At 34.0% G+C, this 24546-nt stretch overlaps 1 protein-coding gene across 3 annotated transcripts in view; it reads right to left on the reverse strand.

Annotated features, from left to right (window-relative positions):
* The window catches only part of LOC128986187 (leucine zipper putative tumor suppressor 2 homolog), a 152399-nt gene that overhangs the window by 19785 nt on the left and 108068 nt on the right, over nucleotides 1-24546 (reverse strand). Inside the window, exons 1-5 of one of the 3 annotated variants that reach the window (XM_054406386.1) lie at nucleotides 15405-15501; nucleotides 15076-15202; nucleotides 13844-14084; nucleotides 6832-6964; nucleotides 1421-1567 (exon numbers count right to left, since the gene is read on the reverse strand). In XM_054406386.1, the coding sequence (XP_054262361.1) occupies nucleotides 1421-1567; nucleotides 6832-6964; nucleotides 13844-14084; nucleotides 15076-15202; nucleotides 15405-15449 (693 nt within the window). In that variant the 5' untranslated portion in view covers nucleotides 15450-15501. Of the gene's footprint in view, nucleotides 1-1420; nucleotides 1568-6831; nucleotides 6965-13843; nucleotides 14085-15075; nucleotides 15203-15404; nucleotides 15502-24546 lie in introns of those variants that run through there. The other 2 variants (XM_054406385.1, XM_054406384.1) reach the window with 2 other exon arrangements.

Here is a 24546-nt window from a genome sequence, read left to right on the forward strand (position 1 = left end):
TTTCGTTTTATTCATAAAATAAAAACCGTTATTTAATATACAACTCAAACTATTACTACTTTTACGTCTGGCATGTGACTTATTGGAAATACTGCGAGTCTGAGACACACACACTGCGTTTACGCCCACACTCCCCATCTACACTTGCTTGTTTCTAACCTCAAACTCTTACGTCAACTCATAGTCGTTTCTTGATGTCCGTTGTGAGTCGTTAATTCAATGATTTTAGTAATTTAGTTCAGTGTAGTTGTTACGTTTATAAAAAATACTTGCAAACCTTTCGATATTGTTATATTGGACATTGGGTCTATCGAGGCAAACCCCCCAAATACCTTTTTTGGGGAGGGGGTGAAAATTTAAATCTCGCCCTGGGCGTCTATTACCCTTGGGGCGGCCCTGCACCCATGGTTCACTCACTCATCTTCACCTAAAACTAAGCTAATCAGATTTAATTATCTGTCCCGATTCCCATGTTTTACCCTCCTGTACTAAAACCAATTCATATTTGGCTCTAAATTAGGCAATGGTATACAATTTTTATTGTACCACGACTTACAGTCAATACGCTTAGCTATTACTGTATAGTTTTGCCTTAACATTTACATCAAAATTCTTAGGCTTAAGTTGGCTATCTACGCAAAATTGACTATCTACCTTCTATTTAGCATAAGTTGAACTGATAATAAGCCAAAAGGTTTAGTGTTAGGCACATAAATAATAACCTCAAGTAGTATAACAAGAGATTTATTAAGATATACATTTTAATACAACATGGGTTACAAAATTCATCTCTCGAGCTCTGTGTCAAAAGTGGCTTCATAGGCTTTAGATACCAAGAGTAACAAATCTTATTACAAGAAATATACTTATGATATAGTAAAATACTTATAATATCAAACACACTGGTGGGTTGGTGTTTTTAATCCAATACAATCTTATTTTCCGGGGGTGGCTGAATAGTCAGATTTTAAGAAGTAGACCATAATAATACATCCTAGCTGCTTTGCTTTTGCTAGGTACTTATTTCACTGCTACAATTGACAAAGGAGCATTAATTATCGGAATCTGACAACAACCGAGAAACACATTTAGGACATCGTTCATGTTGATTCAAATGTCATACAAACTATGATGTCAGTTTATGACCAGCATTAGAACTTTGTATTTCCTTGTTTCACTCCTCTGTTAGTCCCTAAGGGTAGATTTCCAAGCTAAAGATCTCAGCAGCCAAACATGGCTCTGAGATTGTGATTGTCAAAGTGAGTCGTTTAGGCACTGAGTTTTCCTTGCTGTATTTGGCTGCTAGGGAAACCCCTGCTGTTTTGACTCTTCTGTCGTCAGTTAGTGCCAAAAAAGCAGCCATTGGCAGCTAGGAAAACCATTTTTACAATTGACTATTAGATAAACAAACTGTAAATACCTGATATGTCTGCATCATGAGCATCTGCTCCAGTTTGTGTGACTTCTGGGCCGCAGCTCTCAGTCTGTTCTCGTGCAAGGTTTTAGTTCGCCGCATTTCCCTTTCCCAAGCTCGTTCTTTCTCTTGGTACACTCGGAAGATTACCTGCTTAAAAAGCCTGTTTTACCAACTCTATGAAGATAAAGAAAAATTCTTCCATGTGTGGTTAATTGTACTTTTTGATGCTTATTTAACCTTTTCTCTAAGAGCTGAATCACCCCTGTGTGTCGCAGGTCACGCGACAGTCAATAGTGAATATCTCAAGCAAGATGAGTCAAAGTTAAATAACTAATTGTCAGTCTAAATAGCCGTATATTGTAAACTAGCAGAGTACCCGTCCTTCGTACGGGGTTGGCATATAAATTGCTTATTGCAGTTATACTCAAGCTTTGCGTTTGCAATGGGGGAGGACAAAGTTTGATAAAATTTGCTTCTTTAAATTGAATGTATACTATGGTATTACACATCTACCATAGCCATAATGTTCTAGCTCCCCATGTAGCACAGATGGTTGGGCCAACGTTGGTAAATTGTGGAGCCACACAGTTGGCCAACGGTAGAAATGTCACCTCTTTAAACTGTTTTCCAGCCAACCATTGTCCAACAATGGCCCAACCATCCAAAAATACTGATGGCCAACTAACCATAACACAACTGATATCCAACGAACCGTTTTATTTCACACAAAATAATAAATATTTAGTACGAAAAGCATAATTATTAGTTGAGTAAATTGATTAAATAGTTCATAAAAACACATTTTGAAAAAAAGCTAGAACAAAATTTTTTTTCCCAGACGGGTCTCGAACCCGGGTCCCTTCGACTTATGAGCCTCTTACCTTACCACTGAGCCATCTATGATTGTTGATATAGAGAGTTTTCAAGTGGTGAAAGAGTAGCCGACAGTTGCAATAGTCGCAATACTTCAAACATTTTTGATACTACACAGTATAATATGATTCTGTTAATCTGTTAAGGCATCATAAGTAGTTATTATTTTTTTTTTTAGTTAGAGAGGATACTGGTATTTGAATATAGATTAATTAATTACCGTTAGATTATTCCCAGACAGTACACTTTATCCCAGGGACATCCCATAGTAGTCCCATATGTCCTGAGAATGTCTCGGGATATGTACGCTATCCTCAGGATATCCCGCAAAATCCCGGGACGAGTACGAAATCCACAGGATATCCTACAATATACCGTAATGTCCCGGGATTTGTAAGTTAACCTCAGGATATCCTGTAAAGTCCCGGGATATGTACGAATGCCATAGGATATCCCAGAATGTCCTATGACATCCCGGGACATGTACAAAATCCACTGGATATCCTGTAATGTCCCGTAATGTCCCGGTAACAAACTAAAGAAAAAAAATACTACCACTGATGAAATGTATATCTAAATTTAAATGTTCAACAAGGCCAATATATAATAATTTGTTTTTTTCACTAGCGCTTTCAGAAACTAGGTTTCCATCTTCAGGCTGTGATTACACTAGTACAAAAAGTAAATATTTACTTAATAAATTAATTTTAAACAAAGTTAAAACAGATGATTTAAAAGATATTGGAAAAATAAAAATAATATTAGAAAAATTATTAATCTTTTGAATTTTGGATACCTATATTACAGTGTTGTTCTTGATGTAATTATTTTCAGTAATTCCGAATTTATAATTGGGCCGTCTTCATTATTTAAAAAATAATTTTGGTCTGTTTATTTTTCTAAAAATAAGATTCCCACGCATTAAGATGTTGAGGTTATATAATTTGTTTTAAAAGTTTAAGGTTTCCCGGGTTGAAAATATGTCTTGTTAATACTGTGGCTAGCAAGGGCTGACTTAACTTTACTGACATATTACTACCACTGAGTTCAGGAAAACTAGAGTTCTATCATAGTTGTGTGAAATGTGAATTTAATTCTAACTTTAAATTAATAAAACAATCAAAAACTAATTTTAATCATATAACAATCAATTATAACAGTGCTAATCTAATGGTGATTAAATAATCTATATTCAACTACCAGTATCCTCTCCAACTACCAGAAAAACAATTCAACACTACTTGAGGCCTAAACAGATTAACAGAATCATATTATATACTGTAGTATCAAAAATGTTAAGTATTGCGACCATTGCAACTGTCGGCTACTCTTTCACAACTTGAAAACACCCATAATCATCAAGCGCAGATAGCTCAGGAGGTAAGGTAAGAGGCTCATAAGGCGAAGGTACCAGGTTCGAGACCCGACTGGGCCAAAAACTTTTTTCTCGTTTTTTTCTTCAAAATTTGTGTTTATTAACTATTTAATCAATTTACTAAACTTATAGCTAAGCTTTTCATACTAAATCTATATTACCGGTATTTTGTGTTTTTTATGTTCAGGCCCAGACCACACTTTATCCCAGGGACATCCCATAGTAGTCCCATATGTCCTGAGAATGTCCTGAGGATTACCCTGGGATGACCTCGGATGTCCCACGGATATGCTTTGAGCTTATCCGTAGGACATCCCCGGGCGGGGACATTACGCATTCCTGTGGATATCCTGGGATATCCCAGGTTGACCATAGGACCACTATGGGATATCTTGCATATCCTGTCGCAATATCCGTGGGATGTACTGAGGAGAAAGTGTGCTGTCTGGGTTAATGCTATTATAATTGACTGTTATATGATTAATTACTCTTTCCCCTTAAATTGTTGCAAATAAGTTAAAGAATATTAATTTAAAAAATATTTGCATTATTATAATTATTAAAATTCATTGTTGTAGCCCCGGAACTGTAATATATAAAATATCTGGTTTTACAATACCTTTATCAGTTCCAAAAACTTTTGGAAACTTTTGGAACTGATAAAGGTATTGTAAAACCAGATATTTTATTATAATTATGTTGTGAAAGCTAGACCCAGAGAATGAAAGTCGTGTAAACTCAACTATGGACCATCGTTGGTCCAACAAAAGTATCTTTTGTTGGTCCAACGGAGTGAAAAACGGTTGGACAACGGTTGGCTTGATGTATGATACCCAGCAATTCATATTAATGTATTTCATTAACAATGAACCAATGTTGGTCCACAGTTGTAAATATTGGTTGGCCCAACTACGAGATATACAGTTGGACAACGGTTGGTTGGTTGTGGAAGCTCCAACCAACCATCGACCAACTGTCCCACAGTTGGCCAACGTTGGCCCAACCATCTGTGCTACATGGGGATCTTCACCTAATAATAAAGAAAAATAAAGTACTGCAAATTAAAAAAATCACAAATTATTCATGACATTAAATACATAAACATAACTGTAAACAATCCTACTTTGACAGTTCTCATTGCTTATCACAGTTGTTTGTTGCTGCTTAGTTCAAATTACCTGTTTATTTAAAGCAAAAAAAAAATATAGTGCTGCACCCTGTTGGTAAATCTTATAACTTTTTAATGCTCTTGTATATCAAAGAACCAACTTTTTTAGTTGAAACAGCTGACTAAATTCTTTAATTCCCTTTAAATATGAATACTCATAAGGTTAACATGGGGAACTACAGAGCCACTGGGGCGGAGCCCGAAGGGGTTTTTGAGATAAGAATATGCCTATATGTTAATCGGTAATGTGAGCTATCATCATGCCAAATTTCAACCCACAGTTACACTAGTAATACTGGGTAGGAATGAGCATTGATAGTCAATGTTTTTGAAACATCGATGTTTTTCTATCGATGTTCGATGTTTTTCACATCCATGGTAGGTTACCAAGGCCGTATTTCTATAACGGCAGACACGGCAGTTGCCGGGGGCCTCACTTGGGGCCTCATTTTTTTCTTGATAAATTTATTTCACCGATAGGCCTAATCTGTTTTGTTATGGTCGCGGGAGTCATTGATGAAATCTGTGCAACCGCAAAAGATCTTCCCCATTTCACCATTAATGTAGGAGTTGTCACTGTTCATCCGCGATCGCGGAAATTAAAATGTCTGGCCCTGACCTATAAGACCCCTAATATTAACATTTAAAAAATTAATAGAGACTTATTTATTACCTCATCTCCTAGATCTTTATGTTGATCGGATTGTTGGAAACAAAAGGTCAATTCATCGAGTTGAAGCCATAGGCTACCACGTGTATTTCTAAACCCCATTAGTTCCAACCTCCGAAGAACCACAATATAGAGGGGCCCCTCTGGTGAGAGACCCCGGGGCCCTCATAGATTCTAAATACGGCCCTGTAGGTTACCGATGTTTTTGTTACATCAATGTTTTTGTCAAACATCGATGTTTATGGCCAAGTATTGAGATATCGATATTTTCCTTTACTGGAAGGTACAAAAAGCACCAAAAAATGAAAAAAACATTGCTGATGTTTCAATCCTGAAATCATCGATATTTTCGCAAGATGTTATTGGTACATCGATGGTGGACCTATCAATGCTCATCCCAATCAGGTATCCGAAAAAGAACGATGATAAGTAAACTGGCATAAAGACTTTATTATTCTTCAATCTGCAATTTAAAATCTTTAAACGGCTGCAATTTTTTACTCAGTCGTTCCATTGAGCTCAAATTTGCGAAATAATTCTACTAATAAATACCTTTAATTTGATGTTCATATCATATCTACCTATGATTTTCTCCCCTCTTCACTGAGGAGGTAGCGTGTATAATAGCGATTGGGAATGAATCTTTGAACAGCTGTCATTTTCTACTCGAATGTCCATTTGAGGTCCGGTTCGCAGCATTGTTTTTAGTTTAACAATACCTTTAATTTGATGTACATATCAACCTATGCCTACCATTAAGATTTTCAACTTACTCCCTATGGGCCGTCCTCCATAGATCACCATGTACACAAAAAAGCAGCTTACTATTACTAGTAAAATGAAATGCCAAATTTAGTTGTGATATCTCTTTTTGTTTTAAAGTTATAAAGTCGTCCTAAGACTTAATTATCACCCTGTATATAAATTTGATTGGATGGAGTTTTTGGCCTCTGGGGAGATTAAAGAACAAAGGAAACAAAATGTAAATCGATCCCCGATTCAGATATTACTATGAGACCGATGGTAAATAGCTTATTCCCTATGTATGGGCAATTTGCTAAAAGCACTACCTACACAGTTGTTGATGTGGCTCTTATATCAATGAAGATCAGCAAAATATTGTAAAACTGACCAAGCAGTGTTCTAAAAAGACTCACATCTGCCACAAGTTTGATTTTACGTTGAGGCTTCAAAACTCAACTTTTTTTATTTCAGCAAGAAAATTCAGCTTTGATTTTCCTATCTACCCTGCCACATCCCTGGGTATTATTGACCTGTGATTGAAGTAACTAGTTTACTAGTGTGTACAGTTGATGTAGTTTATTAACCTGTTCGTTGTGTTCCATGGTCTGACGCAGATAAGCCACCTCTGAGTCCCTTTCTCTCAGTACTGCCTCTAACTCTGCCATCACACCAGACTCTACCGGTGAAGGAGTTCCTGATCCTTCTGATGCCAGCATTCTATACAACACCGTTAATTACTTATTTTATATTATTATTTTTATTTTGAGAATATCCATATATAAGTTAAAAAACAAAAACAGAAAAAGTGGTTTAAATGTACTTTTGGATTATTTATATATATTTTTAAAAGTTGAGTTATTTTGTGAAAATGTTATGTACAGGGAGAAAAGTAAGTTGAGTTCTGTAATTCAATGAGTTCTTTAATGTTAACATATATATTTTCAAATGTAAATAAAAGTGTGCATTTTCTCTTGTGACTATAAAAAGTGTGTTCATTTTTTTCCTCTCTCATATTCTTTAATTTCAATATTTCCATTTCTCAACATTATAGCCCTCTGGCAAGGCTGCACTAGATATACTCCTTTTTGAACTATCTATCATTACCCTTTCTCATTATATCCCCTTTTATCATACATTAACTTTATTTTCTTTATCTAATATTTTCCTTTACTCTACAACTCATCCATTTGTACTACAAGCCCAGATAATTACATGTACATACGCCTGCTCTGAAATCATTCAACTGGTTAAAATTTAGTGTTTTATAAAAAAACTTGTTTTATACACCTTTGTCAGTTGGTAGTTATTTTACATGTCAAGCAATGGTTCTCTGTTTAAATCCAAATATACAAAAGCGAAAAAAATAAGTTTTTTCCTGTTTTAAGGTGTACCATATTTTGATATATATAAAAAATTATTAAAAAAATTAAAATTATGTACTGGCTAATAGTCAGCCGGGGTCGCCGGGAATCCCGATTTCGGGTTTAAACAAACGCGGTGGCCGTCGAGGCTGCTCGATCGCTTTTGCTGGTAGACCCCCGACGAAGACGGACGTGCGACAAATGCAGCCCTCATTTGGAGGTAATACTTAGCTTTAGTTATTTGTTTTAAATACTTTAAACAACTTTTCTACATTCTTGACAAAATCTTAAAGCTGATTTATTCTTTATTGTTGAATTAATTAATAAAAAAAAGTATACAAAATGGGTATTTCATTTCTAGGGTTCACGTTCTGGGCAAGTTTTCCCCTCTCCATAACAGATTTCTTTTGTAGTGATTCTTTTGTGCTCTATTAGGTTTAATTGTTTTATTCAATAGTTTGTGTTAAAAATAAAGCAGTCTTAATAATGTGTATTAATAATTTTCCTGAACTAATCACAGTAGTTACAAAATTAAATAATGTATGTAGGCTAATGATTTAAAATAAAAGGTAAATGTAAAATTTGGTACATACATATTATGCGCCACTCTGCTACTACTGTGATAAAGTTCTTTGGAAACATTGTTTTGTTTTACGTGAAATAAAAATGGCTAGTATTAAAGTTGATCTCTTAACAAAAGAAGAATTACTGTACGAATTAAAAGTAAGAAATATTGTTTGTGAAGGAAGTACAACGGTAAACACTTTACGAAAGAAACTCAGGCAATGTATTAGGGAAAATATTCCCGCTTTAGCTGAAAATCTAGTGGAAAAAATTAGTTTTAATTCAGAACTAGAAATATTAGAGTTAAAAATAGGACAGTGTCAAGAATCTGTAGCTGATCTGACTGAAACAAGCAGGCCAATCGATGTATGTAGAAATGAAAATAAAATAGAACATTCTCGCAATAGGTTAAATATAATTCTTAAATTTAAATTAGATGAATCTCAGAGAAATACGTGTAAAGAACTAATGGATAAGATTAGGGCTATGTCAGAATTCTTAATCAAATTAAATATTGATGTTAGTGTAAAAGAAAATGCTGTTCGTAGGATTAGTGAATCTAATATAGAGGAAGAAGAATTGCTGGATGATGTATTTACGAGAGATGAGTCACGTGTGGCTGTTAGCATAAGCGAGAATTTGAATTCTGTAGATGTACCACCAAGTAACTTAAACTCTGTAAATGTACCTCCAAGTAACTTAAATATTCCACCTACTGATACTAAGGTTTTCCGCAAATTACCAAATCCACTGGAAGCATATTTTAAGGATTTCAAATCAACTGATGGCTTACACTGTGGTGATTTCATTGAATTTCTAAAACTAATGTATAAAATAAAAGAGGAAACAGAAATGTCTGATCGGGCAATAGTTGAGATGTTTGTGTACAGAACGTCAGGAGCATTACATAACAAGTTAATTGAAAATAGGAACAAAGCTATCGCTGATTTACATTCAGAATTAATGAGATGTTTTATGCCATTAAGTTTAAGGGATAGCTTGATTAGAAAGTTTGTAAATCGTCCTCAATTTGATGATGAGGCTCTGCCAAACTATGTAAATAGTGTTAAGATTCATGCAAAGATTTTTCAATGTAATTACAGTGAAAGGGAAATTGTTGAGTTCATAAAAATGGGAATAAATAAAAGAGATAGGGCCAATTTGGTTTTCAGCAGTAACCCACGCACATTTAAGGATTTAGACGAGCTGTGTATTATGTCTCAGAATGTAAACTACAATAATTTTGTTAGAGATTATAAGAAAAAAGAGGTAAATCGCAAGGGCTTCCAGGTAAATAATGTTAGTAAAGTTATAACGTGTTACAATTGTAATCGACCAGGACATATAGCTAGGAATTGTTATAGGAAAACAAAAAACGAATAAAGTGGGGAGAGTTTAATGTAGGGAGTGTAAATAAGAACAGTCCAAGATCAAACTTTCCCCGTTATCTGTCTCCCCGTTATTGTGATAGTTCGACAATGAATGAAACACCGATCACGAGAAAAGAACGTATTAAGTTTAAAAGGCAACAATATCGTATTGTAAAGAAACTAGAATGTTTTGATATTAATAAAATTTTAAAATGTACATATGACAGTGGGGAATTGCCAAAGTTATTTGTTAAATTTGATAATTACTTATGTGAAAATGCTCTGTTAGATTCTGGTTGTAATATTAATTTACTAAGTAAAAATATGTTTCTAATGTTACAAAGGAGAAAGTTAGCTAAGCGAGTAGTGAATCAGGAAATTTCTTGTAGGGCGGCAAATAGCTCAGAGATAAGAGTCACTGAAACATGCGTAGTTAAAGTCAAGGTCAACCGTTTCGCTTGGAACGTAAAGTTTCATGTATCACCGAACATACACTTTAAAATGATTTTAGGTAGTGGCTTTATTAGAGAGACCCAATTAATTATGAATTTAAGTCAAAATCAGTGTTACTTTGCCTTTTTACCAAATATTAAGATTTCTCTCAACAAAGTTAATGCCAATCTAGTGTATTCTTGTGATGTTAATAATTCCTTGAACATAGGAGTAGATGAAGTTAGGCCGCAAATTTTGAATATAATGCAAAGGTATTCTGATGTATTTACAGACAAGATAGGAAGGGCATTAGATTTTGAATATAAGATTAATTTAAAAGATAGTGAGATTGTTAATCAAAAGCCTTATCCATTATCTCCTCCCAGGTGTGCAGAAATAGACCCAAGTCGCACTGAAGCTATTAGAAAATTTAATGTAGCCTACCTAAGAATGTTAAGGAGCTTAGCAGTTTTATAGGTATGGTTAGCTACTTTTCAAAATACATCAAGAATTGTGCAGAACTAGCAGCACCTTTAAATGAATTACGAAAGAAGCGTTGTAAATTCGAATGGACAGACGAATGTAACAGTAACTTTTATAAGTTGAAAGACTCGATAATCAATCCACCTGTATTAGCGATAGCTGATTTCAAGAAACCTTTTATTTTGATGACAGATGCGAGTGAGGTAGCTTTAGGTTCAACTCTTTTACAAAAAAATGAATTTGGAGATAATCTACCTGTTGCATACTATTCTAAAAAGTTTACTGATAGCGAAAGATGTTTAGGAATATATGAAAAGGAGGCTTTGTCTGTTGTGGCAAGTATAAAAAAGTTTTACAGTTATTTAGAGGTGCAACCATTTTATCTCATAACCGACAATCATGCCTTGTCATGGGTTCTTACCCACTTCAGAAAACTAGGTAAAATAGCCAGATGGGTGGAGTGTATTTTAAGTTTGCCATTTTATGTAATGCACGTAAAGTCAAAGGAAAATCCGGTAGCTGATTGTTTGTCACGTATGTTTCCCAACGAGGATAAACCTATACAAGTTGTAATTAGAGGAAGAGTTTAATGTAACACCTGTTAAATGGAAAAGTTGTAAAAAGTTCAAATCAGTTAGCAGTAAAGTTAGCCCGGAAGCTAATGCTATTACAGAATTTCCCTTGGCTTACGTAGGAATCTCGAGTCAACAAAAATCTGATCCTGAATGCTTAGAAATAATTAATAGTGTGAAGAATAAAACGTGTAAGGAGAACTTTTTCATTAAAATAGATGTTTTAATGTACAAAAACAATGACAAGAGTAAACCTAAAATCTATGTACCAAAATCTTTAATTGATATGCTATATAATTATTATCATGTTAGTAATTTTGGTGTCCATTTAGGTCAGTCAAAAACAGTGGCCAAGGTTATGGAGTATTTTTATAGAGAAAAGTTGCCAGAGGAAATACGCAGTAGAGTTAAGAATTGTGAAATATGTAAATTATCTAAACCACCACAGAGAAGATATGAAGGGGAGCTTATCTCTGGAATTTCCAGTGCACCGATGGACAAGCTATACGTGGACCTTGTAGGGCCTCTTACCCGATCTAAATTGGGAAATAATCAGATTTTGGTTGTTGTTGATGATATGACAAAATATGTGTGGTTGTTACCATTAAAGGATGCTAAAACTAAGGGGATTGTAACTAACCTAGAGGAAGTTGTGTTCAAAAACTTTGGTAGCTGTAAGCAATTAGTTACTGATAATGCTAAATATTTTGTAAGTGTAGAGTTTAAAAACTTTATGTTTAAACATTGTATAGAACATTATACCATAATACCGTATAGACCTAGTGCCAATAAGTGTGAAAGATACATTCGAAATGTAAAAAGTCAAATTAGGGCATTTTATCATAACTGTCAAAATATATGGGATCGAGATTTGTATTTTATGCAACAGAGTTTAAATACAGCTAGAAATGACAGTACAAAATTTTCTGCATTTGAACTGATGTTCAAAAGGAAATCTAACCATGGTTTGAGCAATTTGTGGAATGTAAATGAGTTATTAAATCCTAAGTTAACAGAGTTAGAAATTAAGTCTATGATGAACAGAGCTATTACAAATTGTAAATTATCTGCAAAGAGAAATAGGAAAAGGTTAAGATACAATGCTGATAAAAGTAAACACCCATTTCATCTAGGGGACATAGTATATTTAGAAACCCATCGCCTGAGCAAAAAAGCGGAAAAATACCAGGCTAAAATGGATTTAAAATATTCAGGTCCTTATAAGATTATTTACTTTCTAAGTCCAGTATCTGTAATAATACAGAGCACAAAAGATTCATGCGACATAAAAAGAGCCCATATAGTCAATTTGAAGAAACAATGATGAATAATTAATTTGTTTAGATTGCACAAGTTCATGATTTAGTTTGTATAATGTAATTTTGAGTAAAACCACGCAATGTGTATGATATTATGCTGCACATGTGGATAAGTTTTAAGAAGATTAAGTTTTAATAATTTTGGAGAGGAGAGATTGAATGTAATGTAAATATTTTATGATTTAAAATGATTTTTTTGAGTGCCAGGGTGATTCTGTTGGTTACCAAGTCCACGCGTGGCGACTACAAAGCTTGACATGAATGACTTTTTTGGGTATGTGTGAGTGCGTGAATGTGATACGAAAGGCAGCGTGAATGATGACTTTACTTTTGACTTACAGTAATACTTTACTACGACCGCACTACTGACTAAACCATATGGAGAATCCTGGTAACTCGAGAAAAATAAATAGTATCTCAATAATTGTTTACTGCCTTAACACACATATTGTGCAATCTCAACCGTAAGATTTCATAAAAAAAAGGGTTAGGATATTTTCCCAAGAAGAGCCCCAGTCCTCGGTTGAAGCTGATGCCTAGCGCCTGCAGTCGACAACGCGGCAACAAGGCGACATCAGGGCTGCGAGTCGACGCTGCGCTGCGCTGCGGCTAAGAAGATAAGACTTCGGTGTGATTGGTTAATTTGTTGTTAATTGAACTAATTATTGTTATTTTAATTGTTAATCAAATTAATGTGGGTGTAAATTAAGTTTAATGTTAATAATTTTAAGTTTTAATAATTTTGGAGAGGAGAAAATGTACCATATTTTGATATATATATAAAAAATTATTAAAAAAATTAAAATTATGTACTGGCTAATAGTCAGCCGGGGTCGCCGGGAATCCCGATTTCGGGTTTAAACAAACGCGGTGGCCGTCGAGGCTGCTCGATCGCTTTTGCTGGTAGACCCCCGACGAAGACGGACGTGCGACAAATGCAGCCCTCATTTGGAGGTAATACTTAGCTTTAGTTATTTGTTTTAAATACTTTAAACAACTTTTCTACATTCTTGACAAAATCTTAAAGCTGATTTATTCTTTATTGTTGAATTAATTAATAAAAAAAAGTATACAAAATGGGCATTTCATTTCTAGGGTTCACGTTCTGGGCAAGTTTTCCCCTCTCCATAACAGATTTCTTTTGTAGTGATTCTTTTGTGCTCTATTAGGTTTAATTGTTTTATTCAATAGTTTGTGTTAAAAATAAAGCAGTCTTAATAATGTGTATTAATAATTTTCCTGAACTAATCACAGTAGTTACAAAATTAAATAATGTATGTAATGATTTAAAATAAAAGGTAAATGTAAAATTTGGTACAAAGGACATATTTGTATAGTTACTAAACTGAAATGTTATTAATTCAAAAACTGTATTCTTTTGTATGCACTGATTATATTAATAAAACTCTGGTTCCATTTAATAACTTCTGTTACTGGATCACATGACCACAACAAAAATATATTAGTTTGTCTAGACAGTTTATTGTCCACTTACCTTGAAAGGTGTTCACTGCGGGTCCCAGATGGTTTGTGAACACTTTCCAAGCTGTCGTAGCCGACCAAACAACGAGGTTTGTTGTTGTGAGTGACAGACTCAAGACTATCGTAGCCTAGCAGCCGGCCACGTCCACTTGGTAAAGGTAGGGAAGATAGAGCCAATGGAGATGGAGAGATGGCTTTGCGATCCAACGAGAAGTTTGAATTGGAAGTGCGGTTGTGAAGCAAGTCATTGCTGCCTACAAGTCAAGTCAAAATGCATAAAACAATTTGTTTAGCTTTTTTTAATGAACATTCTATTGTGGAGTACATTTTTAATAGTCCAATCAAGAAAAAAAAATTGTTAACCCAATCTAGTTAGTTATATTGGTTCTATTTCATAATATCTATTTGTCATAATGTGTAAGACTATCATCTACTAATGAAATGATGTTCAAAACCAATATTTGTTTAAATTGTCATCAAATAAATTAAGAAGTCTCATAAGTTCAAGTGGATTAACTGAACCACACATTAACCACATATATACCCAACATGTATGTACATGTATGTTTTATATCCTACATTAATTCAACATAATTACTTGAATTAAAAAATGTGCGCAAGGAAATGAGGTAGTGGATTTATGTTCAAAGCAAATACCCCAGCAAACCTGCATACTACGCAAATTTCCATTTGCTGATTGGATTTACCCTAAGATATCTCCTTAAAAGTATTATATTTATTCCCTATTTAAATAGCATTAGTTTAACAAGTTCGGCAACACTTCCAACTATATTTGTTAAAAGTTTTTCTAGTGATTATGACATAGCTAGAACATAAGTTCACACCTTTCAAAACAGAATATGAACAAAACATACAGTAGTCCAGTAAAGGTAAAACACAGTTTTTCATAAGAGTCCAGTTACTCATAGATTTCTATTGTGCTACGTGACACAGCAGAGTGATTTTAGGGCAAATATAACTTAACTGATGGATGAGTGTAGACTGAATGATATTTTCTACTGCATGACAATTTTTTATCCATGATCCCAACAGAATTCCAACCCCTGTTTACTTTTTACATCAGCCTTTGATGTCATATTATGAATAACGAGTTAAATCACCAAGGCGAGTTTGGTATAGAATAGAAGTAACATTTTGTGATTTTTAGATCTCACAAGTTCAAGTCATTAACATTTTCAAATGTTCCAATTTTACTTAAATACAGCAAATTAGCGAGATACTGACTTCCATAGAGAGTGAGATGGCTTCCAGGACGTGCAAGGATGGGAGTGGATCCATATCGCTCTCCGTGGTTGGTGAACCGAGCTGATGACACTGGCTTGAACGCCACTGGTCGAATGACTATCTTTCCCTGAAAAACACATTATCATTTACAGTTAGTTTGCTTAATGTGGATGTGGAACAGACATCATGTATGTACATACAAAAGGCCTTAATAATGTTGTAAATTAACAAACAGAAATACAAATTTTAGTTTTACTACAACAAGGAGCAGACAACCTGTTCAGATCTGAAAAGTTTACAATTTTAACAGTAAACGCAATGCTATTTACCTGTTCAATCCGTTTCTGTAAGTACTTAATTAATTTCCTAGTCATTGCGTCTGTACTAGACAACACTCAGCCAGAAACACCTCTTTGTACAGCAAGCTGTGTCAAGTATTGGAAGGCTTCACAACACACCACTAACCCTGTTTGCCTTAACAGAATTACTGAGATTAATATAACTTTTCGCCCAACAATATTCAACCTTATTACTAATACTAAATAATAAAAAAAACTAATTTTGTTACTTAATAAATGCTAAATATATTTTGCTTTCCTACTTGGCTATGTTGACACACTGTTGTAGTTACTGTGGCTTTTAATTGCCATTTATTTACTTTACTGACTATACAAACCGGAGTATTTTAAGAAAAGTTATGAATTAAATACAAATATTAAATGTTTTAGTGTACGAGTCAGTAATACCTTGCTCTAAAAGCACTTATACATTAACTAGCTGTACCCGCGGGCCTTGCCCCGTTTAACTTCACAAGTGAGCTCTTTCTCATGGCTCAATCACGTCCTGGTTGAAGTTTGTTCGCTACGCTCACTCACCTTTAGGTTGGAGCTCGTTCGCTCCGCTCACTTGCCTTCAGGTTAGCTCGTTCGCTACGCTAACTCGCTTCCAGGTTGAAGTTTGTTCGCTACGCTCACTCACCTTTTGGTTGCAAAAGTGCTGCACCCTGTTATTGGTAATCCTTGTAACTTTAATGCTATTGAACTTCATAGAACAGAACCAACTTGTTTAATTGAAACAGCTGTTCAGAAATTCCTTTTAAATATGAAAAATCATAAGGTTAACATGAAAGACTCCAGAGCCACTAGGGCGGAGCCCGAAAGCCCGATCAGAATAAAAACTACTTAGTTTTCCTATTTAATGCCCAAAGAATCGGTGTACCGAATTTCAGCCTCCTAGGTAAATGGGAAGTGGGAGAATTAGTGATGAGTGAGTGAGTCAGTGAGGGCTTTGCATTTTATATATTTAGATTACGAAAATCAGACATTTAAAATACCGGTATGGATCATAAACATAAACAAATGACGTTGTTGGCCCGAATCCTATACTAATAGCATTAAACATATGTTTTGGCAGTCCCATTAAAGCAATGTTAAATAATGTTTATTTTCGGGCCAAAAACGTCATTTGTTTATGTTTATGGTCCATAGGCCTACCGGTATTTTTCTAGTAATCGTGAGTTATACTCAACAGATTTTTACGCCACACTACATTATTTTTACGAACTTCCCATCCCACGCAGGTATTCAATCCAGAAAACAGCTGTTTGCCACCGGCTTATTGAGCGGAGCGAGCGAAGCTCTTTGGGATCAACTTCAATGCAACAAATAGAGAAACATCACTCAATAACGGCTGAACGCATATCAGCCAAACTTAACAAAATTACTTAGACTAATAGTGAGATGGTTTTTAAACAAACAAATTTCAATTAGATAATGCTATTGCAATTTAAAACGAACTTAAAATTTCCAATATTTAACATTAGGCTTATGGGACTAAAGTAGCCATGAAAGTTTTTTTGTTTACAATAAAAATGTAAACAAGAGAATCATAAGGTATTTCTGAACTTTCTAGACTTTTCTTTTAAACGTTTTTAAACCATTTCTATGATTTTAATAAACAAGATAATGTTGTTAAAACATTTTTTTAAGGCGTGGAATTCACTGAAAATTGAGAAAATTTACGAAACTACTTTCTCAATGCGCGGAGCATAAACAAGGAGCGGATGGATACGGACCGGTGACTACTTTCTTGGGAACCTATTTGTGTTGCCAGCTGATTAGAAACAGCCAATGTTAGAAATCAGGATTTAATACGCGATATATCGAACCGCATCGAAATCGATATTTAATCCGATAATACCGAATACCTCACAGGTTATATTATGTTGAGTTACATCGACAGTGCAGTAAGTTATTACACTTATTAATAAAACCCATGGCCCCCACATTTAATTGTGGGCCCTGTTACCACAATCTGGCTCGGGCCCCCCTACCAACCGGGGGGCGTGGGGGGTATGGAATACCCCCCAGCCTAGAGGGGGGTCCGGGGGTCCTCCGACGGGAAAATTTTGAAAACGTCATGTATTTTAGTGAGTTTTAAAGGCACTAGGTATTAAATTTGTGAGTGGTAAATGGCACTCTTGCAGTATTTTTTAATGAAGAAAAGAGTTCTTCAATGAGTTTTAAGACTTGAAATTACAGGAATTCAGCAATTAAAACTATTATATCAATACACAAAAGCTCCATGCCTATTAATATTTAGTCTTTTTTATTTCCCCGTAAAAGGGTTTGGCTATCTTAACTGCTATAATTGTACTTTGTAATATGGAGTAGGACAAACACTTTCGTAAATCAAGTTTAACAGCTTACACCAATGAAATCATATTTTATTCAGTGAACAATACTACATTTTTTGGGAGTGGATGCCTGAGCTGCCGAACTTGCGCGATTACGATTAGTCTCGGAGAAAAACGAATGTGCACGAGTAACGCCGAGAATGACCGATGCTGTCGATGCCGATGCTATCCAATCCATGCTGTAGTACAGTATTATACCGAGCGAATTGGGAAGAAAACTTAGGTCAAAATTATTACAATCTTTCATATTTTTTAAACTCCAAAAGCAAAAAATTTTTAAGTTTGTGTCAAATAACAAAGGTAGCTGGCTGTTCTACTGTTTTATAGTACATTACATTACATACATATGCACCTACCAGTATAGTATTTAAATATAAACTAGCCTAGAATCTAGAATTAATACATTTTAAATTATTTAACTTTGTTTTTTGTAAAATATATATATTATTTTTTGTCTTCAATTTACGATCTGCTGTAAAGTAATCTTCGATGAAAAAAAACGGGTAGACCCGGGCCCCCTGAGGGCCCGGGCCCTGTGACCAGAGTTGCACCAGCCCCACCCTTGTGGGGGCCATGATAAAACCATATAAAACGCAGATTGAACACTGATCTAATTTAGGCATATGGGGAAAGTAGGTCGGGGTTTATGAGTATTTGTGACTACATTAAGTGTTTTGAAGTAAGGTTAGATTAGGAAGGTAAAGTGTAGGTTATAGATAGGTGATCGGGTTGTTTATTTGTGTTGCACCATATAATTTTTATCTTTTGGAATAGTTGGTTAAACGGGGAAACGATTTAAAACATGTTTGCATATGGTCTTAACAAATCATCTACAGTATTATAGCATTGACTTTATATAAATACAATGATTCTAGCAAATTACTACATAAAAAACAAATGAAAAGAACATTTGGATTTGGAACTTTGACCATAGCAAAACTAACATATAATTTATGAAATGTGAAAAGTTGTATATCATTAAATACTATTCTGTAATATTAATAATTGTTCGGCAAATCCTCATTTTAATGGCTCGGCTGAAAATGGAATCTGCATTTTGTGAAACAGTAATTTGGTAACAATTCAGTTGTTATTTGATTGCCAAGCCTCGGACTATACCTACATACTCGTCCAGTTACAACCGTAATAAGTAAATAATTAATTACCTGGGCTTATTAGAAGTACACTTTTAACCACGGTATGGATAATTGTCTAGGCCTGTCCAGAAGTAGGCTACTAATTTCTAATTATATTATCTACTTTGCATGGCATGTCTCCCCTTATTATTATTCTGTTTTTCACTTAAATCAGCTGAATGCGATGTTTACTTAAAATTACTTATGTTTAGGCCTACATTTCAGCCATCTTATTTTAGTGTTCAATAAGTATTGTTTTGCAGTTTTTTACGTGTTTACACATTGAAATACATGATTGATAATTCAGTTCAATTGAGTCTTTTAAAGGTGTTTTACATTTGAGTCTTACATTAAAATAGCCCTGAGTGAAAATTTAAAAACGTACGTTTTCAGGAAAAGCACTTTGCAAATTTTTCCCCTTTTTTCAAAACTTTTATTATTTTTTTTATTTAATTCCCATTTGAAGTTTCATAAAATGTCCATGGTAACGCAATATCTTTGGTAGTTTTTTTTAAAAAGAGCATCTTTTGTGGAAAAATACAAAATCCTGTCACGACCATAACAGACGTTTAAATGAATATTAAAAATAGTTAATATTATTTTTATTGAGCGGAGCGAGCGAAGCTCTTTGGGATCAACTTCAATGCAACAAATAGAGAAACATCACTCAATAACGGCTGAACGCATATCAGCCAAACTTAACAAAATTACTTAGACTAATAGTGAGATGGTTTTTAAACAAACAAATTTCAATTAGATAATGCTATTGCAATTTAAAACGAACTTAAAATTTCCAATATTTAACATTAGGCTTATGGGACTAAAGTAGCCATGAAAGTTTTTTTGTTTACAATAAAAATGTAAACAAGAGAATCATAAGGTATTTCTGAACTTTCTAGACTTTTCTTTTAAACGTTTTTAAACCATTTCTATGATTTTAATAAACAAGATAATGTTGTTAAAACATTTTTTTAAGGCGTGGAATTCACTGAAAATTGAGAAAATTTACGAAACTACTTTCTCAATGCGCGGAGCATAAACAAGGAGCGGATAGATACGGACCGGTGACTACTTTCTTGGGAACCTATTTGTGTTGCCAGCTGATTAGAAACAGCCAATGTTAGAAATCAGGATTTAATACGCGATATATCGAACCGCATCGAAATCGATATTTAATCCGATAATACCGAATACCTCACAGGTTATATTATGTTGAGTTACATCGACAGTGCAGTAAGTTATTACACTTATTAATAAACCATATAAAACGCAGATTGAACACTGATCTAATTTAGGCATATGGGGAAAGTAGGTCGGGGTTTATGAGTATTTGTGACTACATTAAGTGTTTTGAAGTAAGGTTAGATTAGGAAGGTAAAGTGTAGGTTATAGATAGGTGATCGGGTTGTTTATTTGTGTTGCACCATATAATTTTTATCTTTTGGAATAGTTGGTTAAACGGGGAAACGATTTAAAAAATGTTTGCATATGGTCTTAACAAATCATCTACAGTATTATAGCATTGACTTTATATAAATACAATGATTCTAGCAAATTACTACATAAAAAAACAAATGAAAAGAACATTTGGATTTGGAACTTTGACCATAGCAAAACTAACATATAATTTATGAAATGTGAAAAGTTGTATATCATTAAATACTATTCTGTAATATTAATAATTGTTCGGCAAATCCTCATTTTAATGGCTCGGCTGAAAATGGAATCTGCATTTTGTGAAACAGTAATTTGGTAACAATTCAGTTGTTATTTGATTGCCAAGCCTCGGACTATACATACACGTCCAGTTACAACCGTAATAAGTAAATAATTAATTACCTGGGCTTATTAGAAGTACACTTTTAACCACGGTATGGATAATGTCTAGGCCTGTCCAAAAGTAGGCTACTAATTTCTAATTATATTATCTACTTTGCATATTTAAGGCATGTCTCCCCTTATTATTATTCTGTTTTTCACTTAAATCAGCTGAATGCGATGTTTACTTAAATTACTTATGTTTAGGCCTACATTTCAGCCATCTTATTTTAGTGTTCAATAAGTATTGTTTTGCAGTTTTTTACGTGTTTACACATTGAAATACATGATTGATAATTCAGTTCATTTTAGTCTTTTAAAGGTGTTTTACATTTGAGTCTTACATTAAAATAGCCGGGACATTCCATCCCCATGTTAAATTTGTAGCCAGCTTTTTTATCAAAATCTGTTGTATCCAATGGCCAATGGTATTATTAAGGACAGTATTAAAATGCTGTCTCTAAATCGTCCTAAATGGTAGAAGACCTACATTCCAGTTACATTACAATCACTATCCTTCATCAAGAATACTTGGTATTAACAATCATAAATTATTTCTAGCAAAGAAAGCTGAGTTTAACCGATTGCAAGGGTTGAAATTAAGACCAATGTTTATGTTGCACAGTTGAATTTAAATGTAAAATGTCCCCTCCTGTTGTTAATACTTTAATACTCATTTTTTTAATAGTTACTGTTTTTTTATACTTAAATAGTACTTTAACCGATTGTAAGGGTGAAAAATGAAGCCTCATGATATTGTTTTAGGCTACAGTTGAATTTGAGTGTTAAATTTCCTTTCTTTTTTATACTTTAATGCCCTTTTTGGATGTTAATATCAGATTCCAACTACTGTAATATTTTCCTGGTCAAAACTAGCACAATGCACTTCTGGAAGAGGTATCTGAATAACAAGATGTAGTAAAACAAATTTGAATTATTATAATTGTAATCAATAAAACCAGCATTAGTACATCTATTGACTTTTTTACATTTAGTTACTTATACAAATATCAAATCACGTTTTTTCCGCTCAACTGGCTTTCACCTCTCTGAAAGCAACCCTAGTTTAAATGGCGTTTCATTGCGTACTACTGTACTGTAATGAGTTTTACCGGACACCAATCAGCTGATTATACTGTATTTAGGTGGCAATGAGTGGTTATAAACAAAAACATAACCTCTCTTATAGGTTATGACTAGTGATTTTTAGTCCTTTAGTTGGTGGAAATATATTTGGATTTGTACAGATTTAGTAGTATGGCGTAAACTATCGTACGTAACTCGTCCAAAATGTACGTGTACCTGACTCGTATGGTAATCCCGTACTCGACTTCGTCTCGCACGGGAACGACCACACTCTTCCAGTAAACACTTATTTTCATGACTAGTAACGTAATATACTATTACAAAAAGATAACGACTTTTATTTCCACCAGAAAACAGTTTTGCTGTACAGAAAAACATTACATCTTCTTTGAGGATTGCATTTTCCCAAAGCTGCACTAACAGTAAAACTGATAATTCAGATAGGTACCGGTATTTAAATAGTTTCTAGTTAAACTCGTCAACTAAAATGTTATTGGATAGCCCTCATAAAGGGCGACCCTATTATTTATCATGTTTATTAAAAAAAAAAAAAAAAAAAAAAAAAAAAAAAAAACTAGGCCTTTGTGACACTTAGTCAATTAACTGAACGTTTATGGAGGCGGCTATTAGTGGTGGGACTCAGAAGTGGCTGTGACCAACATTCCTGACAGCGGAGGCAGCAGCTAATAGCTTAGTGAAGGACAGGATTTCATTCATGCGAAGTCTGCAGTGTGCGTTACTACTCTCGCTCTCACATCACACAACACAACGATCTCTCTAGTCTACCGTCTAGTCAGCCTATATCTAGAGAAGCCTATAGTAATGGACCTAATGGATAAGAACCCTAATAGCCTATTGGGTGATACATGGTGTCTTATAAAAAAATCCGCCTACGAATCACAGACCGATTCGTCATGCATTTTTAAAAGAATGTAAGGTTTCAAGGCCTGATGTGGTTACCGGTACCAATAGAAAGGCATTATAAGGTTTAGTTATAATAAATTTTGCATTACGTACCTATCACAATGTCGTCATAACTATAATCCGTGATACGATACATGTCCCGCCATCGTGCCAAAATCGTAAACATCTACCACTGTCACGGAGACACAATCAAAGTTCGCGGTATCATCGTGGACATGGCCTGCGATCGTGGAAACGATCATCGTCACTCACGACGCCTGGTTAGAACAAATTCTGTCCGGGGAAAATCCCAAATTAGGATAAATGTATTCCTCTCATGAAGATGAAATATAGGTCTATATTATGCCAGAAAATGTCCTGAAATGTTGAGACCCTTCCATTCCTACCTATTCGATACAGCCAAATATTATTTTAAATTATGAAAAACATGTTTAAAAACCATAATATCAAGAATCATTATTATTGAGATTGAGCAATTGTAATTAATCATACAGGAGAATGCAGGCGCCATGCATCACAATAGATGACACTTGACAAAATAATTGTTCCTTTGACTTTCTTCCACTTACTAAATAATATTATGTTATTTAGTTTTAGTAAACCAAAGACTTAAAAAAAAACACAACAAATAGTATAGGTTAATACTGTATCTTGACATTCATTTAACCCTTGCAATAGTGTTAAGCAGGGAAACTCATTAATTTTTTTAACTAAAACAAATTTAATTCTATTTGTTTATGGTGCTAATAACCAAGACCTTTAATGCGTTTGCAATGGGAGAGGATAAGGTTTGGGAAAATGTGGTTCTTTATATTTACGGTATGCTATAGTATTACACATCTACCATAGCCATACTGCTCTAACACTGCACCTAAACAATAGGAGAAAGTAAATAATCAAACGTTCGCACAATACCAGAATTGATTTATTAAATTTAAAAAATAGAAATAACTGATATATCTATAATATTAAAACGAAACAGTGTTTTTTTATTTCACGATTCTGAATCAACCACTCGACGGATTTTCATGTTTTTTGCGTTGAAAGAAAGATAATTTTGAGAACTAGGGAATGTCGAAGCCATAATTTTAAATTTCATTGCGTACTACTGTACTGTAATGAGTTTTACCGGACACCAATCAGCTGATTATACTGTATTTAGGTGGAAATGAGTGGTTATAAACAAAAAATAACCTCTCTTATAGGTTATGACTGGTTATATTATCATTTAGGGTCCCAGTTTTTTTAGAAATTAAGTTTTAATTTTTTAAAAGTCTAGCAGCCGACGTTAAGATTCTAAACTAGCTTTTGTAAACATTCAGCTTTTGTGTCACAAATTCAGCATTTGGATAAAAATGGAAAGACATACTTAGGGTTGACTTATTTATACTATGTGTAATGCTAATCATTGATACGTCCAATTCTTCTGTAAGAGGATGACAGATAAATTAAATATAAATAGTAAAATACTAGGATGTTCAAATTATTTTTTAAAGCAATCTTTGTAATCTTCGATTTGTTTTAGAGCAATATAATTTCTTTTAACTAACAGCTGGTTAAATATAAACTATGGAACTATGAGGTTATTTTATTTACTCTTATTTTGTCATTGATTATAGGAAATAAGTAAGATGAGAAGAGATAATTAGACCACAGTCACAGTTTTAACCAAAATTAATTATACCACAGTACAAATCGAGGCTCTGTACACGAGTCTTAATAAAAAAGGATAAATGCAAATTATTTTACTGCTCCACTTTTCAAGGAAAGATTAGAAAAATAACAATGTTTACATGTTTTAATTCTTCATGG

The sequence above is a fragment of the Macrosteles quadrilineatus genome, unplaced genomic scaffold (genome assembly GCF_028750875.1).
Source record: "Macrosteles quadrilineatus isolate MER2022 unplaced genomic scaffold, UCM_ALF_1.0 Scaffold_2__2_contigs__length_208266976, whole genome shotgun sequence".
NCBI classification, from domain to species: domain Eukaryota; kingdom Metazoa; phylum Arthropoda; class Insecta; order Hemiptera; family Cicadellidae; genus Macrosteles; species Macrosteles quadrilineatus.